We start from the raw sequence: 21,500 nt of genomic DNA, 5'->3' as shown, positions 1-21,500 counted from the left end.
CTTTAATTTAAAGTTGGCCACGTGGTGACTGTTCGTTATGGCGCGCAAAAGCGCACATAGTTCTTTCGTTAAATTACTTTCGTCCAAGACGAAAGTGGGGAATAAATTGTATCTAGTTGCTCATCCGTTTGAAATTTAAAATAAACACACAAAGCACTCTTAAATAAATAGTTAATATTTTCTTACACGATCCAGAGCTCAAATAAAGCAGCTGTAAAATAAAAATTGTGAAAAATGCTTGGATTTTATTCCTACAGCACACCGTGCTTCGTTTTCCTCTGTCAAGCGACACATCCAGCTGTCACTATGACACTTGCCGATTGACCAACCTGTTTTTTGTGCAATTTGACAAAAACAATCCATCGTCGTGAAATTGTCTTATCCATCCGCATCGACACAGGAAAAATGGCAGCATCCGGAAAATTCACTATTTTGGTAAGTACTTTCGCACGCCTAGAACCAGCGAAAACTCCACATCTTTCGCGGAAGGAAGCGCGTCCCGTCGCTTCCTACACGCTGCACACACTCCATCCTCGCGGATCCAAGTGTGTTGGTTATGTGATGGCCAAACAGGGTTATGTAATTTTAATTCCGGCAAAAACATTTACAGGCTCGTCAACTGAGCACCAGCTCGGCCGCCGCTCAGCTGGTCAAGCCACCGGTGCAGGTCTTCGGACTGGAGGGCCGCTATGCCTGTGCGCTCTATTCCGCTGCCTCCAAGACCAAGGCGCTCGATGCGGTCGAGAAGGATCTGAAGGGGCTGCAGAGCCAGATGCGCTCGGATCCGAAGATGCGCGATCTGCTGCGTGACCCGACGACGAAGCGCAACGTAAAGGCCGCCGCACTGAAGGATGTCGCCGCTAAGGTGAAGTTCAACGCTGCCACCGGCAATCTGCTCACCCTGCTGGCCGAGAACGGTCGTCTCGGTCGCCTGGACGGTATCATCAACGCGTACAGCCTGATCATGGCTGCCGAGCGGGGTGAGGTCGTGTGTGAGGTGAAGACTGCCAAACCGCTGGATGATGGCCAGCGCAAGCAGCTGGAAAATGCTCTCAAGGTAAGCGCAAGCCAGTGCCTCGGATGTATAAATCCATTTAAAATATGTTATTTTTTTACATTTTTTTAGGCATTCCTGAAGCCGAACCAAACGATCCAGCTGACGGCTAAGGTTGACCCGGCACTTATTGGCGGCATGGTTGTTTCGATCGGTGATAAGTACGTCGACATGAGCGTTGCCAGCAAAATCAAGAAGTACACCGACGTCATTACGGCGCCCGTCTAAAATGTAAGCAAAATCATCTACAAACACACCGGCCCCAGTACGGGTAGTACGGGCTCTACGATGTGGGTGTGCCGGGAGACGTGGTGCGTGGTTGCGTCCTAGCTGACGGTTAGTGTTTTGCAATGTGCTATAGCCGCGGGTCGTTGCGAATACTGGCCATATAGAATGTATGATGTTCAGTACAGCCGAAACAGAATAAAAATGTTCTCCTTGAAGGATTCGAAACTTAAATGACGTTTCCCTCGAATACATTCGAAGTTAAATTAAATGGCTTTTAATGCAAAGCCTAAGGACGAACCACTACCGTCGTGAATTGTACAATGTGCTATGTGAGGTCCTGATAAGTTATCAGGTGAGTAAAAAGATACGGCTTTTCATCCGATCATTCGGACTTTCGGTGGGGCCATACACTCATCCGGGGTTCGATAACTTCCTTACTTATCCGGCGCTACAACCGCTTTGCGGTCTTGGCCTGCCTCAGGAGTGTCCGAAACCACTCGCGGTCTCGCGCCTTCGTCTGATCAGTTCGGGGCTCGATAACAATGTATAACAAATGGCAAGTGAAAAAAAACTAGCTGATTTTTTTAATCCACCAAAGACAGTATATTTAGCACTTTAATAGGGAATTTACTACGAGACAAATTCCACCCAATTACAGATAATTCTCTTGATTTCGTCGTGTTTTGTTGTCCGATCCATGTTCGAGATAAACCATGCTGTTCCTACCAACCCAATGCCACTACTAGGAGTCATAGGACCAGAAATGACGACCTCAAACATGGAAACGAATGGAACGTCTGCGTTATACTGACCATAGTGTGTGTGTGTGTGTTCACCTTGCTCGGTGTCCGTTTTGTAATACTAGGTATAAATAATGGTTACGATTAGGGATTATTGGAATTCAGCTGCAAAGAGCGGGCTACCGTCGGCCACATCCCGCTAATGTGACAAAACCCTGTTTACGTTTGGTGCAATCTACACCGCCACATAAATAAAATGCATTGATTTGGTACCGGTACACAATAATTTGCAGTTACTTTTTGAAGGATCGTCAATTGCTTGACTCGTTAGGTAAGATTTTCGGCCTTTGTGAACCGTCTGGTGGCTTTCCTAATGCTCATTTCCCCTCGTCAGCTCGTAATGCCTAGGATGCCTTTTCCTCCTCATCCTCTACCTCGTCTACCTCCTCCTCATCACCCTCCTCGCCAAACTCTTCCCCGCCATCGCCATCTTCGTCATCCTCCGGTTCGACCTCGATGTCCGGCACCAGATAGTATTGCAACGGGTTCGGCCACAAATCGTCCTTGATCAGCTCGGCAATGTCGTCATTAATGGGATCATTATTATCCGTGAACCAGTCGAAGAAGGTTCGGTTCTCCAGGCCGCGCTTCCGACGGTTGTTGGCCACCTTCTTTGGCAGCACCTTCGTGAGATCGTGATCCGGCTTCCATTTGATCGGTGTGCTAGTCGAGGATGGGCTTTCTAGCAAGACAAAGCAAATAAAAAAGTACCCGGCTTTAGTAAATTTGTATAGTTTTGGTTTCTTCTCTACTTCCGATTGACCCATCGCTTACCTCCATTCGAGCCGAGCTTAAACTCTTTAGTTAGCACGGTGTTTTCGAAAAATGGATTTTCCTCAAAGTGGAACAGAATCCGATATCCGCTCTTGATGTCCTCAAATTCCTCCACCTCGAGCTTCTCGAGAAACTGAAGGCAGTCCTCTTCCTCCTCCTCGAGGATGCCCGATATTTGTGGATGGTTCATAATCGCAGTCATCCAAAAGGAAGGAATGCGCTTGATAAACTCGTTCCGCTTCCGGTAGTACGGCTTCCGCAGCTCGTTGTACTTCTGCTCCACCTTCAGTATCTCCTCACTCGCCTGCTCGTTCAGCGCATCGATCTCGTTCTGGCAGGTATCGACCGCCTCCAGTGCCTCTGGTTCCTCCTCGAGCGCGTCCGATTTCTTTGCCTTCTTAGCCGTGGAAGCCATGGTGGGAAGTTGAATTACACTCTATTGCTGGGTTCCGATTTTCTTAGCTCTTCAGCCCACAAGCTCCCGGGCAAAACAAATCGCGCGAAGCACTTTACCGCGCGCTCACACAAACACAACACAACCACACACACACACTAGCGCGCGTAGCCAGCCTCACCGGCGTTTGGTGAACGCAGCAAGTGTACCTGCGCTGGTTGGGCCGTGCGGAAAGCGATGGCAATTGTTTTCCCGATTGCACCTAATCTACCACTGTACTTTGATAAATTCTTTTCCTTACGACAAACGCGGCAATCAGAGATGGTTCGAAAAAACTTGTATTGCTTGTGGCCTTTTAACAATTGTGCTTTTTCACGATATGACGTCCGATGCGCAACTTCGGCTTGCAAAAAAACCGGTACAAATCCCGTCCAACATGGCGAGGGTTTTTGACGTAAACAAATCGCTGCATTTCGCTCGCTTTCTCTACCCGTTCTTTGCTCGCCTACAGTGCTCGTTTCGAGGTGAGTTTTTGAGCTCCCACTTCATTACAAACGCTTCGCTTCCATTTTTTTCTTTATTTTTAAAGAGACTTAGAGCCAATTGGCCTCATTCGCTTCTTACTTTGCTTCCATGTTTGTTCATATGCCTTTCGTTGTGTTGGTGACAATTTACGCGCATCATTTTACCTCAGCAGAACTTTTATTCCTGTCATAATAAATAGTGCATAGTTAACCACCAAATGAGCAAGTTGGCTTTTATTTGCTCTCCGTTTGAACTTTAAAGACGAAAATACACGGACCGGAATTTTGCGGCCGCGGAATTCCGCCTGCTGACAAACCCATGTACAAACTGTCAACGACAACTTTTCCAAACTGTCATATCCATAAAATTTTCAGCAGGCGGAATTCCGCGGCCGCGAAATTCCAGTCCGTGTATTTTCGGCCTAACAGGAACATGTACGAGCAAGTGAGACAGCGGAGCGAAGATGCACACACGTGGAATGAAGGAGCCGTGGGGAACAATGTGGGGAGGGAGGGGGTGGTGGAGTGTATTTATTTTTTTGGCCATTTAATTTTGTCCACCAACAAAGTCGCACATCATCACGAGCTTTTAGGCGACCGTCTTGAACCCTCAAAACCCCTCACAACGCCTTTCAAAAACACTCGCCAGCGAGGGTAAACCACACCGATTTGGAGCGTTCGGAGCTCATGAAAACCGGTTTTTGCTTCATGTCACTCACTGTACTAAAAACGGATCCATTCGTTCTGACTCGCTCAATGTCCCGTCTATTTGTAATCCATGTGTTTTAAAATTATTTGCAAATGCTATTAAACTTAATGTGATATTTTTTTACATTCATCACAAGTTCTTTAAATTACGTTAAATTAAAATTAATCCAGGCACGGTTCATCTGACAGGCCGCCCCGTGCCCGCTGTACTAACACACACGCATACCGCCTAACGTCAAACGAACCACAGTCGAGTGTGCGTGCGTTTGTGTGCGTGTGTGTGCGCAAAGGTTTCTCCGTTTGTTCGCTGGCTGTTCGATTTTGTTAATTCAGAAAAGAAACGCGTGAATCAAGCCGACCAGGATGTCGTCCGGTGATCAACAAATGTCCACCGCCACTACGGGGCAGCCCCACCTACAGCAGCAGGACCTTTCCAAACTGGTAAGCAGCGATGAGTGTGATTTTCGACAGAGCCTGCCAGCGAACGGGCTGGGGCACAAAGATTTCCACTACCTTCGTCTCAAAAGATGCCAACGAGACACGGTTTCTTCGGAGAGGCTTTACTGGGTGATTTACATGAAATAGGTCACATCCTTCTGAATGATGGGGAGTCTTTGATTCATTTCTTCCATTTTACATACCATTAATCAACCATTGGAGGTGAAATATGGAATAATTGCGGAGGCTTTCCTGTGCTGATGCAATGCTACCTTCGTGTAGCGTTTTTTTGAGGTTATGTTTCTCTGGTGCGGTGTTTGAAGGAATGTACCACCGGGGAAGGAAATGCCTTTCTCCAAACGAGATCCATGAACCATTCCATGCAATGCATATTTCTTTATTATTTAGCTTTGAACACAACTCTGACAAATATTGCTGAACGTTGGGTTTTTACCAATTTTAGGACATTACCAAGCTGACACCGCTCTCGCCGGAAGTGATATCGCGACAGGCTACTATTAACATCGGTACCATCGGCCATGTAGCGCACGGTAAATCGACAGTCGTGAAGGCCATCTCCGGTGTCCAGACGGTTCGTTTCAAGAACGAACTGGAGCGTAACATTACAATTAAACTGGGTAAGCTTCTTCCAAATCCCATCCTGTATTACCGATGAGCTGTTTAGTGTCACAATACGATAAGCATCATGATCCTTTCACCTTATTTTCTCGAGACCATTCCGCGTGTTGTTTCCTCCCGCCCAATGCTTACATCCCGTCTCCACTCCGTAAGCGTCAGTCAAAGGAAGCTGGGTTCTCGCGTCGGCTTAACCAATGCTTTAGATGCTTATTTCCGATCCGATTTTACAAAAACTTTAACCAATAACACATTTATTGTATTCTTTTTAAACTCCGACGTTTATGGGTATGAACATGGAAGTGTTCTAACCGGAATAAATACATTTTAGAAACTCATTACACATATCAACCGGGATAATTACTGAGACTGGGTTAGTTAATCGCTATGAAGGCTTGAACCTTTTGAATGGGAGATCCAATGTATTGGAATACTGAAACGGAAAATTAGGTTCATATTTTCCTATGTTCTCACTTTTTTTGTTTGCATACTTTTTGTTTAAATGATAAAAGTATTTGTGTTGAGATGCAGTGTTTCAGGGATGGCATGAGTTTTGTAAATTAAGGTTGCCCGAGCCCATGGAATCCAGCTTCCGGATTGGTAACTGCAATTAATCATGCAGACAAACCCGTTACGGCTAAGAGAAATAACGGAAGACATATTTATAAAAATAAAATACCGCTTATCGAACTCATAGTTAGGCAGGTCTTCAATTAAAAAATTGAAATCGGCAAAATCTAATCCCATCCCAATATGGAATATGATATTTTGAAGATCGGGAAGAATTGAGTATAAGCTGTCTTAATGCATGAGATTTTCATTTATGTGTTCACACAATTACGGACTTTATTTCAATTATACTGACTCCATTTACTTACTTACGGTTGATTGATGTTGATATCGATGCTATATTTCAGCCCCGTAGTAAGTCTTGTTATGGCCAGCAAGAAGCGATTCTGTAGTGAAACAAATTTACATTAATTATAAATACAGTTTTAAATCAAAGAGTTAAATTAAAACACAAAGAAGATAAAAAATATTTTACCTTTCATCCGAATTACTTTGTTGATCATTAAACCCCGTGTTGAAATGTGTCGAATCCCAACGTTGCTGGGAAGCTTAAAATGTGTGTTGTTTTTTTTTGTTTTTTTTTTTCGTCTGCCTCTGTTTCATTTAACAGGGCCAATATTATGGGGCGTGTTTGGATCATTTTTTGTTTGTTTTTTTTTCTGTTAAAATTAGAAACATAAGTCTATATTTTCTGTTTGCTTTCTGTCTTGCTTTCATCCGTCCTTATCAACAATGTATGTAACACAAGTGTGAAACTGTCTGAAAATTGTTCCTATGGGCCTTAGGCCTGCAATCATTCCATGGCAATCGAGACATTCGGTCAAATATGTATGTTCAAAATGTCCGTTCCACAATTAACGTGATCTGGAAATATTGTTGTTCAATATGGTATGAACATAAAACAGTTAAGATTTGTGTGAATTCGGTTTATGTGTGTTTGTGTTGGTGTGTATGTGTTGTACCTGCTCGAGGTGAGATGAGAGAAAGCAAGAGAAAATACAGACGTAGATAACCGATGTTTGGCAGAACAACGACTGTGACGGTAATGCGTTGTTTCTTTGAATAAAATTAACGATAGGATTGTTAGCTTGTTGTCGAACGACTAGGTTTAGCTTCCTTCCAAATCCTGTCATGTAATAAAACAATTGATCTATATTTTTCTGTATTTTCTCTCTATTTCTCTTCATCTCGCCGTACGCGTGTACGCACACGCACGTCGCCCCGTCGCGCACTGTATCTTCGGCGGTGTCGCCGCACACCAGAGAACCTGTCGAAAAGTTTTATCGAAACATTGCAATCCGATGCGAAAGTAATGGAAGCATATCTGCACAAGATGCACGAACAATACAAATCACCGTACAACCACGGTACATCTCATAGCAATAAGCACACACCTAGCCGAAAGCGCAAGCTCTCACCCAACGGACTGCAGACAAGTCCGACAAACAACGGCGAAACGCAACGCATGAAGCAAGCAAAGATTATGGACTTTTTCCACATGTCGCCGCCGGAAAGAATTACACAACCGTCGTTGCACGCTAGCAGGGAACGGGCACGAAGGAAGTCCTGTCCGGCCGCGCAGGGAAATTTCTCCGGTACGCACATACCCAAACCGAACGGTTTCCCTAAACGTATGTCCTGCTCGATTGATAAGGTGAAGAAAGAGGTAGATGAAAGTGAAGACGGCTCTCGCTTTGACGTACCCACGGACACACGTTTAGCAACCATCAACCAGGAGCAGGCCACACCCGACAAACAGAACATTAAGGTAGAATGTTCCGATGAAACGCCGGACGCAATGTCCTCGAGCTCACAGGTGGAAAATGGTACAGAAACGCCCAAGACAACCGCTTCTGTAAAGGTGGAAAATGGGACAGACACACCGGTCACACCCGTTGCTAGAGATAACTCCAACGGTTTGTTGAAAGTGATGTCAGCAGCGAAACCATCGCCCAAAACGTCAACACCCAAGACAACCGCTTCTATTAAGGTAGAAAATGGGACTGTCTCACCCGCCACACCCGTATCTAGAGATAGCTCCAAGGGCTTGTTGAACGTGAAGTTAGCAGCGAAACCATCGCCCAAAACGCCAGCAACTGGTGAGCGCAATTCTTCCCTCTCTGCTGGGAAATCCACCCCCAAGCGCAAGAGCACTGGCGGTGGAAGCAACTCAAAACAGATCAAAAAGTCGGCAACGACATCAAAAGAGTATACGGTGGAGAACATCGAAGACATTCAGCTGGTCGGAAATTCGCCATTCTTTCTTGTAAAGTGGCTTGGATACACCTCGAAAGACAACACCTGGGAACCGCTGAACAATGTAAACTCCTGTGCGATGTTGGACAGCTTCCTCTCCGCTCAGATGTCCCTGCTCGAAGAGTGGGTGGAGCCCCTACAGGAAAAGATAAGGAGCTCACCGGAGTACTTGGAATCTCTGGAGAGGCAGGGCAGCAAGACGTACCAGGAGATTCTGCTCGAACACAAGGAATACGATTGGGATCAGCTGCGGGCCGATTTGATCATTATGGCCAAACTGTGGATGAACCGAGGCCGCAACAAGCTGATCTGGGAACGCATCACGAGGCTCATGTGCCGCGAGTTGTCGTACGCGAAGCGGTGCGAGCAGCTGGAAGAATTGCGACGGTTCGAGAAGCACATCAACGACCACGAACCAACGCTCCGTGTCGTGGTGGAAAATGAGCACGATCTCGACGCGCCGCCAAACAACTTCACCTACCTGCAGGGGAACATTCCCGCCGAAGGGATCTCCATACCGAACGATCCTCCGGTCGGTTGCGAGTGTAATCCGTGCACCGGACGGAGCACATGCTGCGGCAAGCTGTCCGAGGGCCGGTTTGCGTACAGCGTCAAGAAGCGGCTGCTGCTGCAACCCGGCGCACCCATCTTCGAGTGCAACAAAAAGTGCAGCTGCGGCCCGGACTGCCTGAACCGGGTGGTGCAGAATGGCGGCAAATGCAATCTAACTCTGTTCAAAACGCCCAACGGACGGGGCTGGGGCGTGAGGACCAACACCGTCATCTACGAGGGCCAGTACATTTCCGAGTACTGTGGCGAGGTCATCTCGTACGATGAGGCGGAAAAGCGGGGCCGCGAGTACGACGCGGTCGGCCGGACGTACCTGTTCGATCTGGATTTTAACGGTACTGACAACCCGTACACACTGGACGCAGCCCGTTACGGTAATGTGACGCGCTTTTTTAACCATTCGTGCGATCCGAACTGTGGCATCTGGTCGGTGTGGATCGACTGTCTCGATCCGTACCTGCCCCGGCTGGCCTTTTTCGCCCAGAGACGCATCGAGATTGGCGAGGAACTCACGTTCAACTATCACGCCCAGGTGAGCCCGAACAACGTGTCGATAAATGGTGGCAGCGGTGGCGGTGGCCCCCCGATGGACGGTGACAGCAGTACCGGTGGTGTGGTGGAGGAGAAACCTGCCGAGAACGGAGACAAGGCCACTACTGCCAACGGTAGCGTGCGGAATACCAAAGGCGTTACCGAGTGCCTGTGCGGCAGTGCCAATTGCCGAAAGTTCATCTTCTGAGAGGTGTGAAAGTGCTACTGCATTTGTTATTGTATGAACATTCTGATTTTGATTATTTTCGTTCTGTGTATAGCGCCTCTTGTACACTTATTTCAATATAGGATAATCATTTTTCTGAAATGAAAATGAACAAAATAAAACTACAAATACTCTTTTACTTGCGATTTTGTTTAATTTGTCTCATCCGAAATGTTGATGGTGTAGCTTGTTGTTTTCATATCTAAAGCGGCTTTTAGCACACACCATACTCACTAGCTATTAGGTTATCGCACTGTACTGAGGTGTGGGATGTTAACTCATAAATGTTACAATTTTATTACGTTCCATTTATTATTGAATTATTTTTTTTTGGTGTCCGTAGTATGCCCATCCGATAGTGCATGGTAATGAAGCCTCTGTTCGGTAAAAGGAAGCGATTTTAATAACGCGTATTGTTGTAAAGAAGTTTTGGTTTTGAGGTAGTTCATCTCAATACAGTGGAGCGCCGTTTATCCGGGTAACTTTTATCCGTGCTGTTGAGAAATGACAGTTCAATACAAAAGTGACATTGGGTTATGAGGAGGATATTTGAAAAAGCGGTTATAAGAGCACATTGTCATAACAAAAAACACTATAATTCATGGCAAATTTTTAAAATTTTCTTTCGAAAAACATGAAGTTCATAAAAACTGGGTTATTTTATCAAAAAATAAGAAAAAATTCCAAAAAATAACCAGGAATTGGTGATAAAATATATGATTTGACTCATTATCCGTGTTATTCGCTTATCCGGGCGAAGCCAAGTCCCAAGTGGAGTCGTACGGAGTAGTCCGGAGTGGTTCGGAGACGATTGGAGTCGGAGGCCTTTACAGGCCTTTGTTTCGAACGCCGACTCCGGACGACTCCGAACGACTTCGACTCCAACCGATTCCAAACGACTCCGGATGACTCCGACACCCAAAAATTCCGAACAACTCCGGACGATTCCGGACGACTCCGGATGACTCCGAACTACTCCGGATGACTCCGAACGACTCCGGACGACTCCGAACGACTCCGAACGACTCCGGAAGATTCCCGACGACTCTGACTTCGAATTACTCCGGGTGACTCCGGACGACTCTGGGCGATTCCGGACAATTCCGAACGATTCCGAACGACTCCGGATAATGCAGGGCGGAACTACCTTCCGGAGTCGATTCCGAATTGATCGGAGTCGGATCGGAGTCGACTCCGGATTTTTGCCAACTTTACCCATCAGTAATCCACAGAGATACAAGAAGTTCGTGCCTCGAATAACAAGTGCCATAGACGACGAGCATCGTGGCCGTGTACTGTACAGTCTTCTATTGAACACACTGGCGATCAGTTGTGTTCAGTTCTATAATATTGTTAAAATGTCTGGTATATTTTGCAGATTGATTTTTCTTATTGTCTCCTCTTGCGTCGTAGCCAGGCGTTATTGTTATATAAACTTTCCTAAAGATTTAAATATATATTTGACATTTTTACTAATGCATAATACCCTTTTTACTTTTTCTCCTTTCCCTTTCCACCGACAGGTTACGCTAACGCGAAGATTTACAAGTGCGACAACCCGAAATGCCTCCGGCCGACGTGCTTTACGTCCGGTGGGTCGAGCAAGGACGATAGCTTCCCGTGCTACCGGCCCGCCTGCACCGGTCGCTTCCAGCTGGTGCGCCACGTGAGCTTCGTCGATTGCCCCGGGCACGACATTCTCATGGCAACCATGCTGAACGGTGCCGCGGTGATGGACGCCGCCCTGCTGCTGATTGCGGGCAACGAGTCCTGCCCGCAGCCGCAAACGTCCGAGCATCTGGCCGCGATCGAGATCATGAAGCTGAAGCACATCATCATCCTGCAGAACAAGATCGACCTGGTGAAGGACTCGCAGGCGAAGGAGCAGTACGATCAGATCGTGAAGTTCGTGCAGGGCACGGTGGCGGAAGGCGCCCCGATCATTCCGATTTCCGCCCAGCTCAAGTACAACATCGAGGTGCTGTGCGAGTACATCACGAAGAAGATTCCGATCCCGCCGCGCAACTTCATTGACGCGCCGCGCCTGATCGTGATCCGCTCGTTCGACGTGAACAAGCCCGGCTGCGAGGTGAACGATCTGAAGGGTGGCGTTGCCGGTGGTTCGATCCTGCGCGGCGTGCTGAAGGTCGGCCAGGAGATCGAGGTACGCCCGGGGCTGGTGAGCAAGGATGCGGAGGGTCGGCTAACGTGCAAGCCCATCTTCTCGAAGATTGTGTCGCTGTACACCGAGCAGAACGAGCTGCAGTTCGCCGTGCCCGGTGGGCTGATCGGTGTCGGTACGAAGATCGAGCCGACGCTTTGCCGTGCGGATCGTTTGGTGGGCCAGGTGCTCGGCGCGGTCGGTGCGCTGCCCAACATCTTCATCGAGCTGGAAGTGTCGTACTATCTGCTGAAGCGCTTGCTCGGCGTGCGTACCGAGGGCGACAAGAAGGGTGCCAAGGTGCAGAAGCTGGTCCGGCACGAAATGCTGCTCGTCAACATCGGTTCGCTCAGTACGGGCGGGCGCGTGGTGGCAACACGTGCCGATTTGGCCAAAATCGCTCTCACGAATCCCGTGTGCACGGAGAAGAACGAAAAGATTGCGCTCAGCCGACGTGTGGAGAACCATTGGCGGTAAGTGTAGCAGCCTTCTCGGTAGCAGTGTGCGGCAAAACGAAGAGATTTGAGGGAAAGGTTTTTTAAATCATTCTAATGCCATTTTTCTTTCCATTGTTTCGACAGTCTGATTGGATGGGGACAGATTCGCGGCGGTACCGTTATTGAGCCACTGAAGGAAAACTAAGACACGAACCATTCTGTGCCGCAAAGGCACTCGTCAACTAACTTCAACGGCAGAAACTCACAGGCAGAAGAGAGATCAAGGGGGGAGAGAGAGCGAGAGAGAAAGAGAAAGTGAGAAGGAGTGGCAAATATTGGGGCAGGTAGGATAGTGTTATTATTATTTTTTGTTTGCATTAAAAAAGGGGTCGATATCGGAATAGTAAACACCCGTACCACGATACAATTGGGCAGAAGTATGAACCGTTTTACCATTTCGGTCGATCGTGACACCAACGCAAACGATCATTCGGAATCAGTGACGATCCCTGCATCCAGTAGTGGAAATGTCAGCATTTGTAAGGCACATCGGAATCGAATATTGAAACAGCGACGATTCGCAGCTATCTATCAGTTTGGCGCGAGTGCTAGTATTGTATCACGGTGGTGTATCAAACGCAGCTGGACTATGTTATGCGGAACGAACCGGAATGGTACGATCAGTCTCGGGCATGTGCGAAGGAGCGATCCAACAGAAAATACACGTAATCCCAGAAAAACGAATCAAAAACGTACCTGTTCCATTGTATTTTGAAAGAAAATCCGGCAAACATGTGTGAAAGTTAGCTACTTTCGGATAATTCCTCGAAACAAAACCGGCACAATGTATTTAGAAGAACGTTTGTGCTGCATGTAATTCATTTCAATCCGTTTCATTCTCGATCCCGCTCCACGTTTTAACAGCAATAGCGATGAAAAACAAAACAAAAAGTAAAACTAATCATACATCCTGCTACCAAAGCTTAGTTGTGGTGCTAAACTTTGCGGTTTGAGAGCACCGTTTTGCAAACAGTGTTTGAGTGCATATTTTGTAATTCATAGAAAAGCTAATGCGTTTGACGCATTTTCTTAATGCTTTTTTAACTTCTATCGCCGACCTTGCTTGTTGTGCTTCGTTGAACTTAATTCATTACTGAATTATTTCCGTGTTGCTCCTTTTGCTCTCTTAATTTACACACACTTCATAAATGATCAAAATTCAATATCTTCTCCCTGAACTTGGGTAACACACATAAGTAATGCGTTAAAAAAAAATGTAAAGAGAATCCTTTCTGACGTCCTGACCAATCCATCTGTTGCCCAATCACGTGCACGTGATTCGTCCTGTGCTGCTATTCTCACCGTTTAATCCTTTTAACTAATCTAACTAATACAAATGACGAGATTCACACGATTGATACCTTAAGCTTGAATACGCTTGCATTTAGCACAAAAATTAGCACACCCACACGAAAGAAGGAAGAGGGGTAAAGATGGGGATGAGCATTTCAGTCGATCACGTTTCGTACGTTGCAATCCATCGCAGTGCAGTGCTGCTCGAACGTTACTGACAGTGTTTAAGCCGTTAGGACGCGTAGTAGTGCGGGAGGGGGGTGAGAGATTCTTAACATCCTAACATTCTGCAATGCGACGGTCACTGGCGCCGGTTATTGCAGGGAATCGATTTATTCGACCCATCGAATAATAGTTTAAATGCTTCAAAAACACTGAATGTAGAGTAGTGTAATAATACCGCCCGCACAATATGCTGCCACCATTCTTCCCGGGACACATGTACTAAAATGTATTTACAGGGAGGCCGCATCACATCTTGCCCCACGCCGGATGGAATGGGTTGGAAGGTGGCTGAGGTTTCGAGTGGGGTGAGGGCAATAGGAGAGGGGGGGGGGGGGGGGGGTTAGGAGATGCCAGCAATGTTGGGGCAACAGCGCCGACACTGCACTACTATCTACTACTGATCAGTCAACAGGGCAACAGTGTTGTAATAGTACATATTGTCGTCCGCTTGAAACAGAGGTAGGCTTTACAGTCTACCGGCGTAGGCCAAGTGTGTGCATGTTGTTTTGTTCAGTTTTTTTTTTACACACGATCACTCTTTCGCCCAAAAAGCTATGATTCTCGACGGCTTGCGAGATGCTCGGGGTATAAATATGCGCTTCTCACAGTACGCAACACCGCAATACTTAATGATCTTCCTTGCAGTAGCAAAACTTGCGCATCTCCGGGTCCCGCTCGTAGATGCAGTTGGCCTGTTCGCCGTACTTGTTGATGCGCGAAATGTCACCCAGCTTCACGCGGAACCGATTGTTGGCCCGGTCGTGTAGCACGCTCGCCTCGTAGATCGCTTTGCTCGGGTTGGTCACGAGCTTCACCTGGTACATGTCGTGCGGCGCGCGTATCGCATCGGACGAAAAGTCGCCGAGAAAGCCGTCCGTGTCGCGGTTCTGCTTGAAGCGCACCAGCCCCTCGTGCGGTTGCAACCGGGCCGCCCAGCGGATTTCGTCCAGCGTCAGCAGCGCGCAGATGCCCCGATGGCGCTCGGTATGGTGGTTGATGGTGTCGACGATCGTTTTCGCCGACCGGAACACCTCCTCCGACGAGGTCGTATCGTTGATCGGCTGCCAGTTCAGGCAGGCGCACCAGTGCGGCTCAATGTACGCGTCCGCGCACGACCGATTCTGGGGTATGACATCGAACAGTGAGATGGCACGCGAGATGGCTGGTTTCTGTTTCGCTTTGAGCGTCTGAAGTGCTACGAAACAAACAAAAAAAACATTCGTTCATATATCACAAATTTCCGTAAGGTTGGCCCTGCACGTTACTACTTACTTAAGATATCTTGCAGCGTTTCGTGCACATCGAATGGCGTCACAAGCCGGTCCAGATTCTGGCGAAAGTTTTCGTACTGCTCCCGGTGGTGCGTCTTGAACCAGTCGGGAAAGGTGAAGCTGAAGAACGGCAACCGTTCCTCCTGCTTGCCCTGCAGCGTATTGCGCACCTCGGCGAACCGGTTCCCATGGTCGGACATCAGCACCAGAATGGTACTGTTCAGGATGCCCGATTTCTTAAGCTCCACCAGCCAGTTGGTAAGATCGGTGTCGGCCACACCGACCAGATTGATCGAATCGTGCGACAGTTCGCCGTGAAAGCTGAACACGAAGCGCGGCGTGCTGGGCCGGTAGCTGGTCATGAAGTCGCGGGTGTAGTCGAGCATCACCTTGTGGCGCGGTTTCGCCCCGATGCACAACCGCTTGTAGTAGCTTAGGTACGCCTCGATCGCGACGTAGTACGTCCGCATGTAATGGTCGGTCGGCTGCTCGTCGAACCCGTTCAACCGGTAGGAGAACGTGCCGATGTTCGGTACGTCCTCGTTGAACGCGGTCACATAGCCATACTTCTCGTACTCCTTCCAGATCAGCGGATACACGTTCACATACTCGGTGTTCTTCATCCGGCGCCGTGTGTCGGGCAGTTCCAGCTCGGTGAACCCGGTCAGCAGCGGGATCAGCGCTTGCGGTGTCCCGTCGCCCACGATATTATACCCCTGCAGCACGTCCGCCGCCAGGTACTTGGTGAGGTACTTGTACGCCTTCGGCAGCTTGCGCTGGAACGCGTTGCGGCTGAGCGAATCGAACCCCAGCATCAGCACGTTCAGTGCGGATTCCTTGTTCCAGCCGGACCGTGCCCGCAGCTCTTCATCCTGCCGGATGCCTATCAGCAAACCCTGCCACCGTTCCGTCCGGCTGTCCGTCCAACACTTGGCACGCACAAAGTCACTGGCCTGCAATGTGTAGCTGCCGGATGTGCGCGTCGTTTCGCCGAATGACAGCTTGAAGTCGCTTTTCCGCAGTATGTCCGCATAGTCGCAGGTGATTTTGCCCTTCTCCTTGATTACTTCTGGCTTTATATTACATACTGCTTTCTAGGTGTGTGTGTGTGTGTGTGTGTGTGTGTGTGTGTGTGTGTGTGTGAGAGAGAGAGACAGACAAAGGGCAAATAAAGGAAAAGAAAACCGATTAGCGAACTATGAATGAAGCCAATGAGCTTGGTCACCACGAACCTCGCACGTAACCCAGTCTTGGAGTTCGCTGCCACACTCGATCGGTGGTTCGTCCTTGAGAAAGCTCAACATTTCCGGTGAGTCCACCGGCAAACTTGGCATCTTGCAAGCTCCCTGATTGGCAAGTGATTTGATTGATTCTTCGATCAATACGCTGAAAAAAAAAACGAAGAACAGCGCAAACATTTAGTAGACAAATGTTACGTTCATCTTCGTGCAGCTTTTTGACTTACAGTTTTTCCCTGTTATCTCCATAGTCTTCGCCATTGAAGTAGTGATCGAGCAGCAGATACACCACACCGATCGTCAGCAGGAAGAGCAGATTCCTTCGCGTAAACTTGCGGCACTGATACATGATGCTGGACGAGTTTTTGTCGTGTTTGTGCACCGTTCAATCCGTAAATCAGAGGGTAAACTTCGCTCAACGAAGTATTTCTTCCGTTCGCTTACTCCAAACACGTGAAACATTCAGCATAATTCTGTGAAGAAAATGAATTCATTTTTTTTTTGTTTAATGCCGTCACACTACTGGTCCAACTTAATGCGGTCTTTCATATATTACTCTTCTAACAAATGGCCCTTGAATAATTGCTGATGAACGCATTATCGAGGAACACAGACTTACTACCATCAGGACCAGAGCTGCCTGGTCGTTCTTACGAGAAATTAAAAAAAAAAAGTTCACAGAAAAGACTTGCAAGACACTTCCGCGTGTGCTATCAAACCGGAGGCCAGTTGTGTAAACATGCTCGCTTTTGGGTGAAATTTTATCAGCCCAATAGTTGTGCGGCGGGACACTGTTTAACTTTACAACAGATCAAAAAAAGGCATATGATTCATATCTTGGGCACACTTTGAAGATCATCAAATGAAAAAAAAACTACTCCATACAAACCTCCCTTGAATCACGGCCAGTTTCATAAGAATAACAAACAAAATCGATTGTTTGACAATACTAGACCTTACCCAGGCAAGGAACGCTGTAGTTGCGCATTCTTTACATGCGATGCAGGGCGTATGCATGGACTCGGATGATTTCATAGCAACACTGTTGCAGTAATTGGATAGTGACATCAATATCGCCACACAAACCATACTAAAGTCACATAAATCTTGCTTGCCTTGCCGATGCAATGGTACCAACTTTGTTTATGTAAAGTAAATAACATCCGTCCAAACAAACCGATAGTTTGTTGAAAGTCTTCCCCATCGTCGTATTAAATCCTTACATATGTCTGCTAATACATGCTGACTACTACTTTAGGCTTATCGAATAGCGTCGGACTCTATCATTCAGTAGATCTCGTGAACCCGTTTTGTACAACTATAATATTGATGTACTATAATATTGTCTCGCATTGAAAGTGCCGACTGCTGGAATTCAACCAACATGCAGAAGAAATAATTGATTGTGGTAATCAACTGTTAGGACTGGTCCAGCGAGTTGTAAAGGACTTAAGGGATCCAAATAGTGTCAAGGCTGTTTACTGCAGTATTGTCCAGTCAGTGGTGGAATATGCTAGTGTGGTATGGAAGCCATCATCTCAGCGCCTTTCAGACCGCATTGAGTTCATACACGACTAAAGTTGCTTGAACTGCAAAAACTCAGCGATAGACGCCGCGTAGCACAACAAATGGTCGTTAGAGGTTTATTAACAGGGAACTTCGACTGCTCTTCAATACTCCAGCGAATTGAATTATATGATCCAACGGCTCCAACACGCCCACGTGTCCTGCTTAATATAGTGCGCAGCAGAACAACCTATGGCTCATCCGACCCCATTACTTCTAAGAGCAGGACATTTAATCAAGTCTACCAACTCTTTGATTTTAATGAAACATTAATGCCATTTAAAGAACGTCTATACTCCAGTTTGCGATTAATATATGTAACCTAAATTAAGTGTCAAATTAAGAAAAATTATCAGAACTTTACTGTTCAATGAATAAAGTATAATAATAATAATAAAATGTCTGATTCAGGTATCTTGGAAATGAAACAATGCATATGCATCCAGTATAAGCCAAATACCCCAAAGCGTCGCCTAATCTCATTCTAATAGCCCAATGCTCCAATCTAATCTAATTAAAAGAGAAAGTCTAATTGTCATTATCCGCTGCCATTCTATATTTTTCGTTATCGCAGTGAATCCAGATCTGCAGAAATTTCAGCTTTTAGTATAAGAGACCCAACACTAGTGTATGAAAAGATATATGGTAGACAAAATAAAGATTTCTCGTTGACTTTCACTAGAACACTAACTGGACCCTTAAGATCGCGGTACTTTATCCCTTTCAAAGGCGGATATAATTGCGTCGCTTCGTCCTTCGGTTTGGTTTGGAAGTTTTGTTTGAAGATTCGGTTTGCTTTGAAGTTTCGACCCATAATACGGATGATTATCAAAGATTCTTATACATGAATCTTCAAAAAAGTGTCCACGTTAGCCTATTACATGAATATTAAATATTTTAAGCAACTACAAACATAAACTATGCTTAAGAATTGCAATGGCGTGATTAGCTGCTCCACGTTGTGCTAGTACAGTGTAGAATAGTACACACATGTGGCGCGCGTTTTGTTTGCCCAGAGATAAGCATTGCGTTAGCTAGTCGGAGCGCGTACGCACATTTGCATAACGAATTATATGATGCGCCAGGTGATGCTGTTCATGGTCAATCTCATTAGCTGCCGCGCCAAACTGCTGTCCGCATAATACAACTACTATCACTACTACTACTACCACTACTGCGTGCCGATCACGTGCTCCCAACGATCAGATGAAATCGCGCGCTCGCGCTCTTTTTGACTATTATCCGCTGCCGTGTTGCGCGGCGTCGTACTGAAGAAGCGGAGACAGTGGTGTGAAATAATTGATGCCGGCGTTTTTGCGGCATGTTGGAAAGTGGTCCGTTTATCGTGAGTTGCATCAATGATTCTATTTTATCGACAATTTAATTTCCACCAATTGCGAACGTAGCTGCCGCCATCGCACGGCACGACACGTTACGCGAGACATCATTTTTAAATTGATTCGCTGGTGTTTTTTTTTGTTTAGCCAATAATGGAATGAAAGTGGCAAGCAGCAGGAGACCGCGGTCCGTGGATAGTTGTATCGGTATGTGCGGGCAATGTAAAAATGAAACAATTGAGAATGGGGTGGTCGTGTTCGCTTATCAGCTAGAATTGGTTCTAGTGCATACTGTAACAGCAAATTATTATAGCAAAAATACATGCACAATGCTGGGTAGGCAAGATAAAACTAGTTTTCAGAAGCGTTTTACACATATGTTCACGTTTTGTTCTGGTCTGTAAACTCCCCACATGCGGGTTTACAATCGCTCGGGAAGGTGGTAGCGGCAGGTCGGGCGCTCGGGAGGTATTCCGTCAAAACGCACACTTACTGCGTCTAAACATAGAACTTCACTCCAATGCTAATACTTCCAGCACAGCGCAAATACATCCGTTAACTCCATACAGCAGCAAATAAATTATCCAAAAATAGTTCAAAACCTATGTTTTAGCTGGAGCTGGAATTTACTTCTCCCACAGCGATGGCAAAACGCAACACTACCAAACGAGCCGTGTTTCCATATAAGCTAAAATCAACACACACACAGAAGGTGCCAATTTGTTGCTCCTACCGAGCCTGAGAATACCGGCCTCGACGACTCCCTGCGCTACTACGGTGCTTTACCACCAGCTGATGATGGTTCTAGCCGGTTTTATTTGCTGTATCATTCCACACGCATGGCACACTGCCAGCACAACGAAATCACACACCAACAATACACACACACACGTACTGTACACTCTTTTGAGAAGCTGCATACACGTCGTCATTCGGTTTATGTGCTCCATTGTTTGCCGGAACACAAAAACCGCACCACCACACGGGTTAATCTTTATGCAATACACACCACAGAAACAGATGATGTGTCCCTCTTGCATTACACAAAAGTGGAACGAGCGGAATAACCCCTGCCCTTAACACACTGTCCCGGGAAGGGTCCTTTTGCACTAGTACCTGTTTTATCCCATTTTAATGAGTAACTTTTTACCCGCTGTCGCTATAGGGAGGGTGATACCGTGTAGAGTCCTTTTCAGAGGCCGGTGGCGGCGGTGTGCAGCGTTTGCGATGCAGCGCTGTGTCCAGGTTCTTCGTATTTGCTTGTTCGTTCGCACAGTGCCTTGGAAGGACTGAATGGTGGTGATGAAAATCGATATCCTTCTCACCGCCGTGTTAGCATGGGGGCTGTGTGTGTGCCTGTGGTAGTGTTGTAACCACGGTTGCTGCGATGGGTTTCTGAGGGGGATACATTCGGCCGTATCGTTCCTAGTAACCACAGTGCAGAAACAACATTATATAAGGGCATCGGGGTTGAAACGAATTCTCAAGAACGTAGTTGCAAGAACGAGCAATCGAGATAGTATGCGGAATGGTTCAACAAACTAAACTTTACTAAACATGCACCACACGGTCGAATGGCGGAGGTTTTACTGCGTCCTTGAGGAGAACGAATTTGTGCACATCTGGTTTTGCGCGAGTGGGAGGATTTCGAGTGCTGGAAACCATATTCGTCTTTTATGGAGACAAACACGGGGCACAGGAACGTTTTACAATTTACAGACACATGCACTTTTACACCACGCTAGGACTACATTTGTTTACCCTCAAGTGTAATACACACACAATCTATACAGTTGTTTTGTTTTCTTTTGCTGCTAGTACCTTTGGACTTCACTCCAGCACATGCTGCACACGAAACATTCCTGTCCGCGAACGAAACAGTCGCGTTTATGGAAATGTTGCTGTTCCACCTTCCGCCCAAATCCCAAAGCGTAAAGCAAAACGGCCACTACTTGTAATCGGTCATTTCATTAATTAATGCACACGCCATGCACACTGTGCTACTGGGATCTACTAACACCGTTCTAACACTGCCGACGGCCGAGTGCGTAGCGAACACATAACATTTTTCTCGCGTGCAAAAATGGCCAAACAATAGTAATAGGGTGGGCGCGAAAAATACCCGCAAGAGAGGGAGAGAGAATGAGAGAGCGAAAAAGATAAAGAGAGAAGTAGTGAGAGAACGAAATAACGGGAGTCTCTA

The 21,500-nt window shown here is 46.8% G+C and overlaps 4 protein-coding genes across 9 annotated transcripts; 2 read left to right on the top strand and 2 right to left on the bottom strand.

The window, feature by feature from the left end:
- Window positions 1–275: 275 nt before the first annotated feature.
- On the top strand, window positions 276–1,507 carry LOC1274263 (ATP synthase subunit O, mitochondrial). Its single transcript, XM_313357.5, has 3 exons — window positions 276–435; window positions 611–1,057; window positions 1,127–1,507. Exons 1-3 carry the CDS (start codon window positions 406–408, stop codon window positions 1,280–1,282), a joined length of 633 nt encoding a protein of 210 aa, XP_313357.4. The 5' UTR covers window positions 276–405; the 3' UTR covers window positions 1,283–1,507.
- Window positions 1,508–1,922: 415 nt separating this feature from the next.
- Window positions 1,923–3,884, bottom strand: LOC1274262 (protein SET). Its single transcript, XM_313356.6, has 2 exons — window positions 2,857–3,884; window positions 1,923–2,764 (listed from the first exon to the last, which is right to left on the bottom strand). The coding sequence occupies exons 1-2, from the start codon at window positions 3,269–3,271 to the stop codon at window positions 2,427–2,429; spliced, it is 753 nt and encodes a 250-aa protein (XP_313356.4). The 5' UTR covers window positions 3,272–3,884; the 3' UTR covers window positions 1,923–2,426.
- A 787-nt stretch (window positions 3,885–4,671) lies between these two features.
- LOC4577143 (eukaryotic translation initiation factor 2 subunit 3) lies at window positions 4,672–13,058 on the top strand. 2 transcript variants are annotated; one of them, XM_003436486.2, is made up of 4 exons: window positions 4,672–4,923; window positions 5,384–5,558; window positions 11,233–12,343; window positions 12,452–13,058. In XM_003436486.2, the coding sequence occupies exons 1-4, from the start codon at window positions 4,846–4,848 to the stop codon at window positions 12,510–12,512; spliced, it is 1,425 nt and encodes a 474-aa protein (XP_003436534.1). In that variant the 5' UTR covers window positions 4,672–4,845; the 3' UTR covers window positions 12,513–13,058. The 2 variants fall into 2 exon arrangements, with proteins under 2 accessions (XP_003436534.1, XP_313355.5); XM_313355.5 differs by lacking the exons at window positions 11,233–12,343; window positions 12,452–13,058 and adding an exon at window positions 7,389–9,848 and having other exon boundaries at window positions 4,692–4,923.
- A 98-nt stretch (window positions 13,059–13,156) lies between these two features.
- On the bottom strand, window positions 13,157–21,386 carry LOC1274260 (uncharacterized). 5 transcript variants are annotated; one of them, XM_061644870.1, is made up of 6 exons: window positions 21,119–21,382; window positions 20,414–20,722; window positions 16,622–16,867; window positions 16,389–16,542; window positions 15,158–16,250; window positions 13,157–15,080 (listed from the first exon to the last, which is right to left on the bottom strand). In XM_061644870.1, the coding sequence occupies exons 3-6, from the start codon at window positions 16,741–16,743 to the stop codon at window positions 14,512–14,514; spliced, it is 1,938 nt and encodes a 645-aa protein (XP_061500854.1). In that variant the 5' UTR covers window positions 16,744–16,867; window positions 20,414–20,722; window positions 21,119–21,382; the 3' UTR covers window positions 13,157–14,511. The 5 variants fall into 5 exon arrangements, with proteins under 5 accessions (XP_061500854.1, XP_061500856.1, XP_061500857.1 ...); XM_061644872.1 differs by having other exon boundaries at window positions 20,448–20,722; XM_061644873.1 differs by lacking the exon at window positions 20,414–20,722 and having other exon boundaries at window positions 21,316–21,386.
- Between the last annotated feature and the right edge of the window lie 114 nt (window positions 21,387–21,500).

This window comes from Anopheles gambiae, chromosome 2 (genome assembly GCF_943734735.2).
Source record: "Anopheles gambiae chromosome 2, idAnoGambNW_F1_1, whole genome shotgun sequence".
NCBI classification, from domain to species: Eukaryota; Metazoa; Arthropoda; class Insecta; order Diptera; family Culicidae; genus Anopheles; species Anopheles gambiae.
Note: the sequence above shows the minus strand (reverse complement) of the source record. Positions and strands in the feature narration are given on the sequence as shown.

Bases quoted from the DNA above. Each gene is read 5' to 3' on its own strand.
- LOC1274263 (XM_313357.5), top strand. From the start codon at position 406: ATGGCAGCATCCGGAAAATTCACTATTTTG. The intron at 436-610 runs GTAAGTACTTTC...AAACATTTACAG, and splicing joins CCGGAAAATTCACTATTTTG to GCTCGTCAACTGAGCACCAG. The intron at 1,058-1,126 runs GTAAGCGCAAGC...ACATTTTTTTAG, and splicing joins AGCTGGAAAATGCTCTCAAG to GCATTCCTGAAGCCGAACCA.
- LOC1274262 (XM_313356.6), bottom strand. From the start codon at position 3,271: ATGGCTTCCACGGCTAAGAAGGCAAAGAAATCGGACGCGCTCGAGGAG. The intron at 2,765-2,856 runs GTAAGCGATGGG...TTGTCTTGCTAG, and splicing joins TAAGCTCGGCTCGAATGGAG to AAAGCCCATCCTCGACTAGC.
- LOC4577143 (XM_313355.5), top strand. From the start codon at position 4,846: ATGTCGTCCGGTGATCAACAAATGTCCACCGCCACTACGGGGCAGCCC. The intron at 4,924-5,383 runs GTAAGCAGCGAT...TACCAATTTTAG, and splicing joins AGCAGGACCTTTCCAAACTG to GACATTACCAAGCTGACACC. The intron at 5,559-7,388 runs GTAAGCTTCTTC...GCCGCACACCAG, and splicing joins TAACATTACAATTAAACTGG to AGAACCTGTCGAAAAGTTTT.
- LOC1274260 (XM_061644873.1), bottom strand. From the start codon at position 16,743: ATGTATCAGTGCCGCAAGTTTACGCGAAGGAATCTGCTCTTCCTGCTG. The intron at 16,251-16,388 runs GTTCGTGGTGAC...ACACACACCTAG, and splicing joins AAGACTGGGTTACGTGCGAG to AAAGCAGTATGTAATATAAA. The intron at 15,081-15,157 runs GTAAGTAGTAAC...TTTGTTTCGTAG, and splicing joins AACGCTGCAAGATATCTTAA to CACTTCAGACGCTCAAAGCG.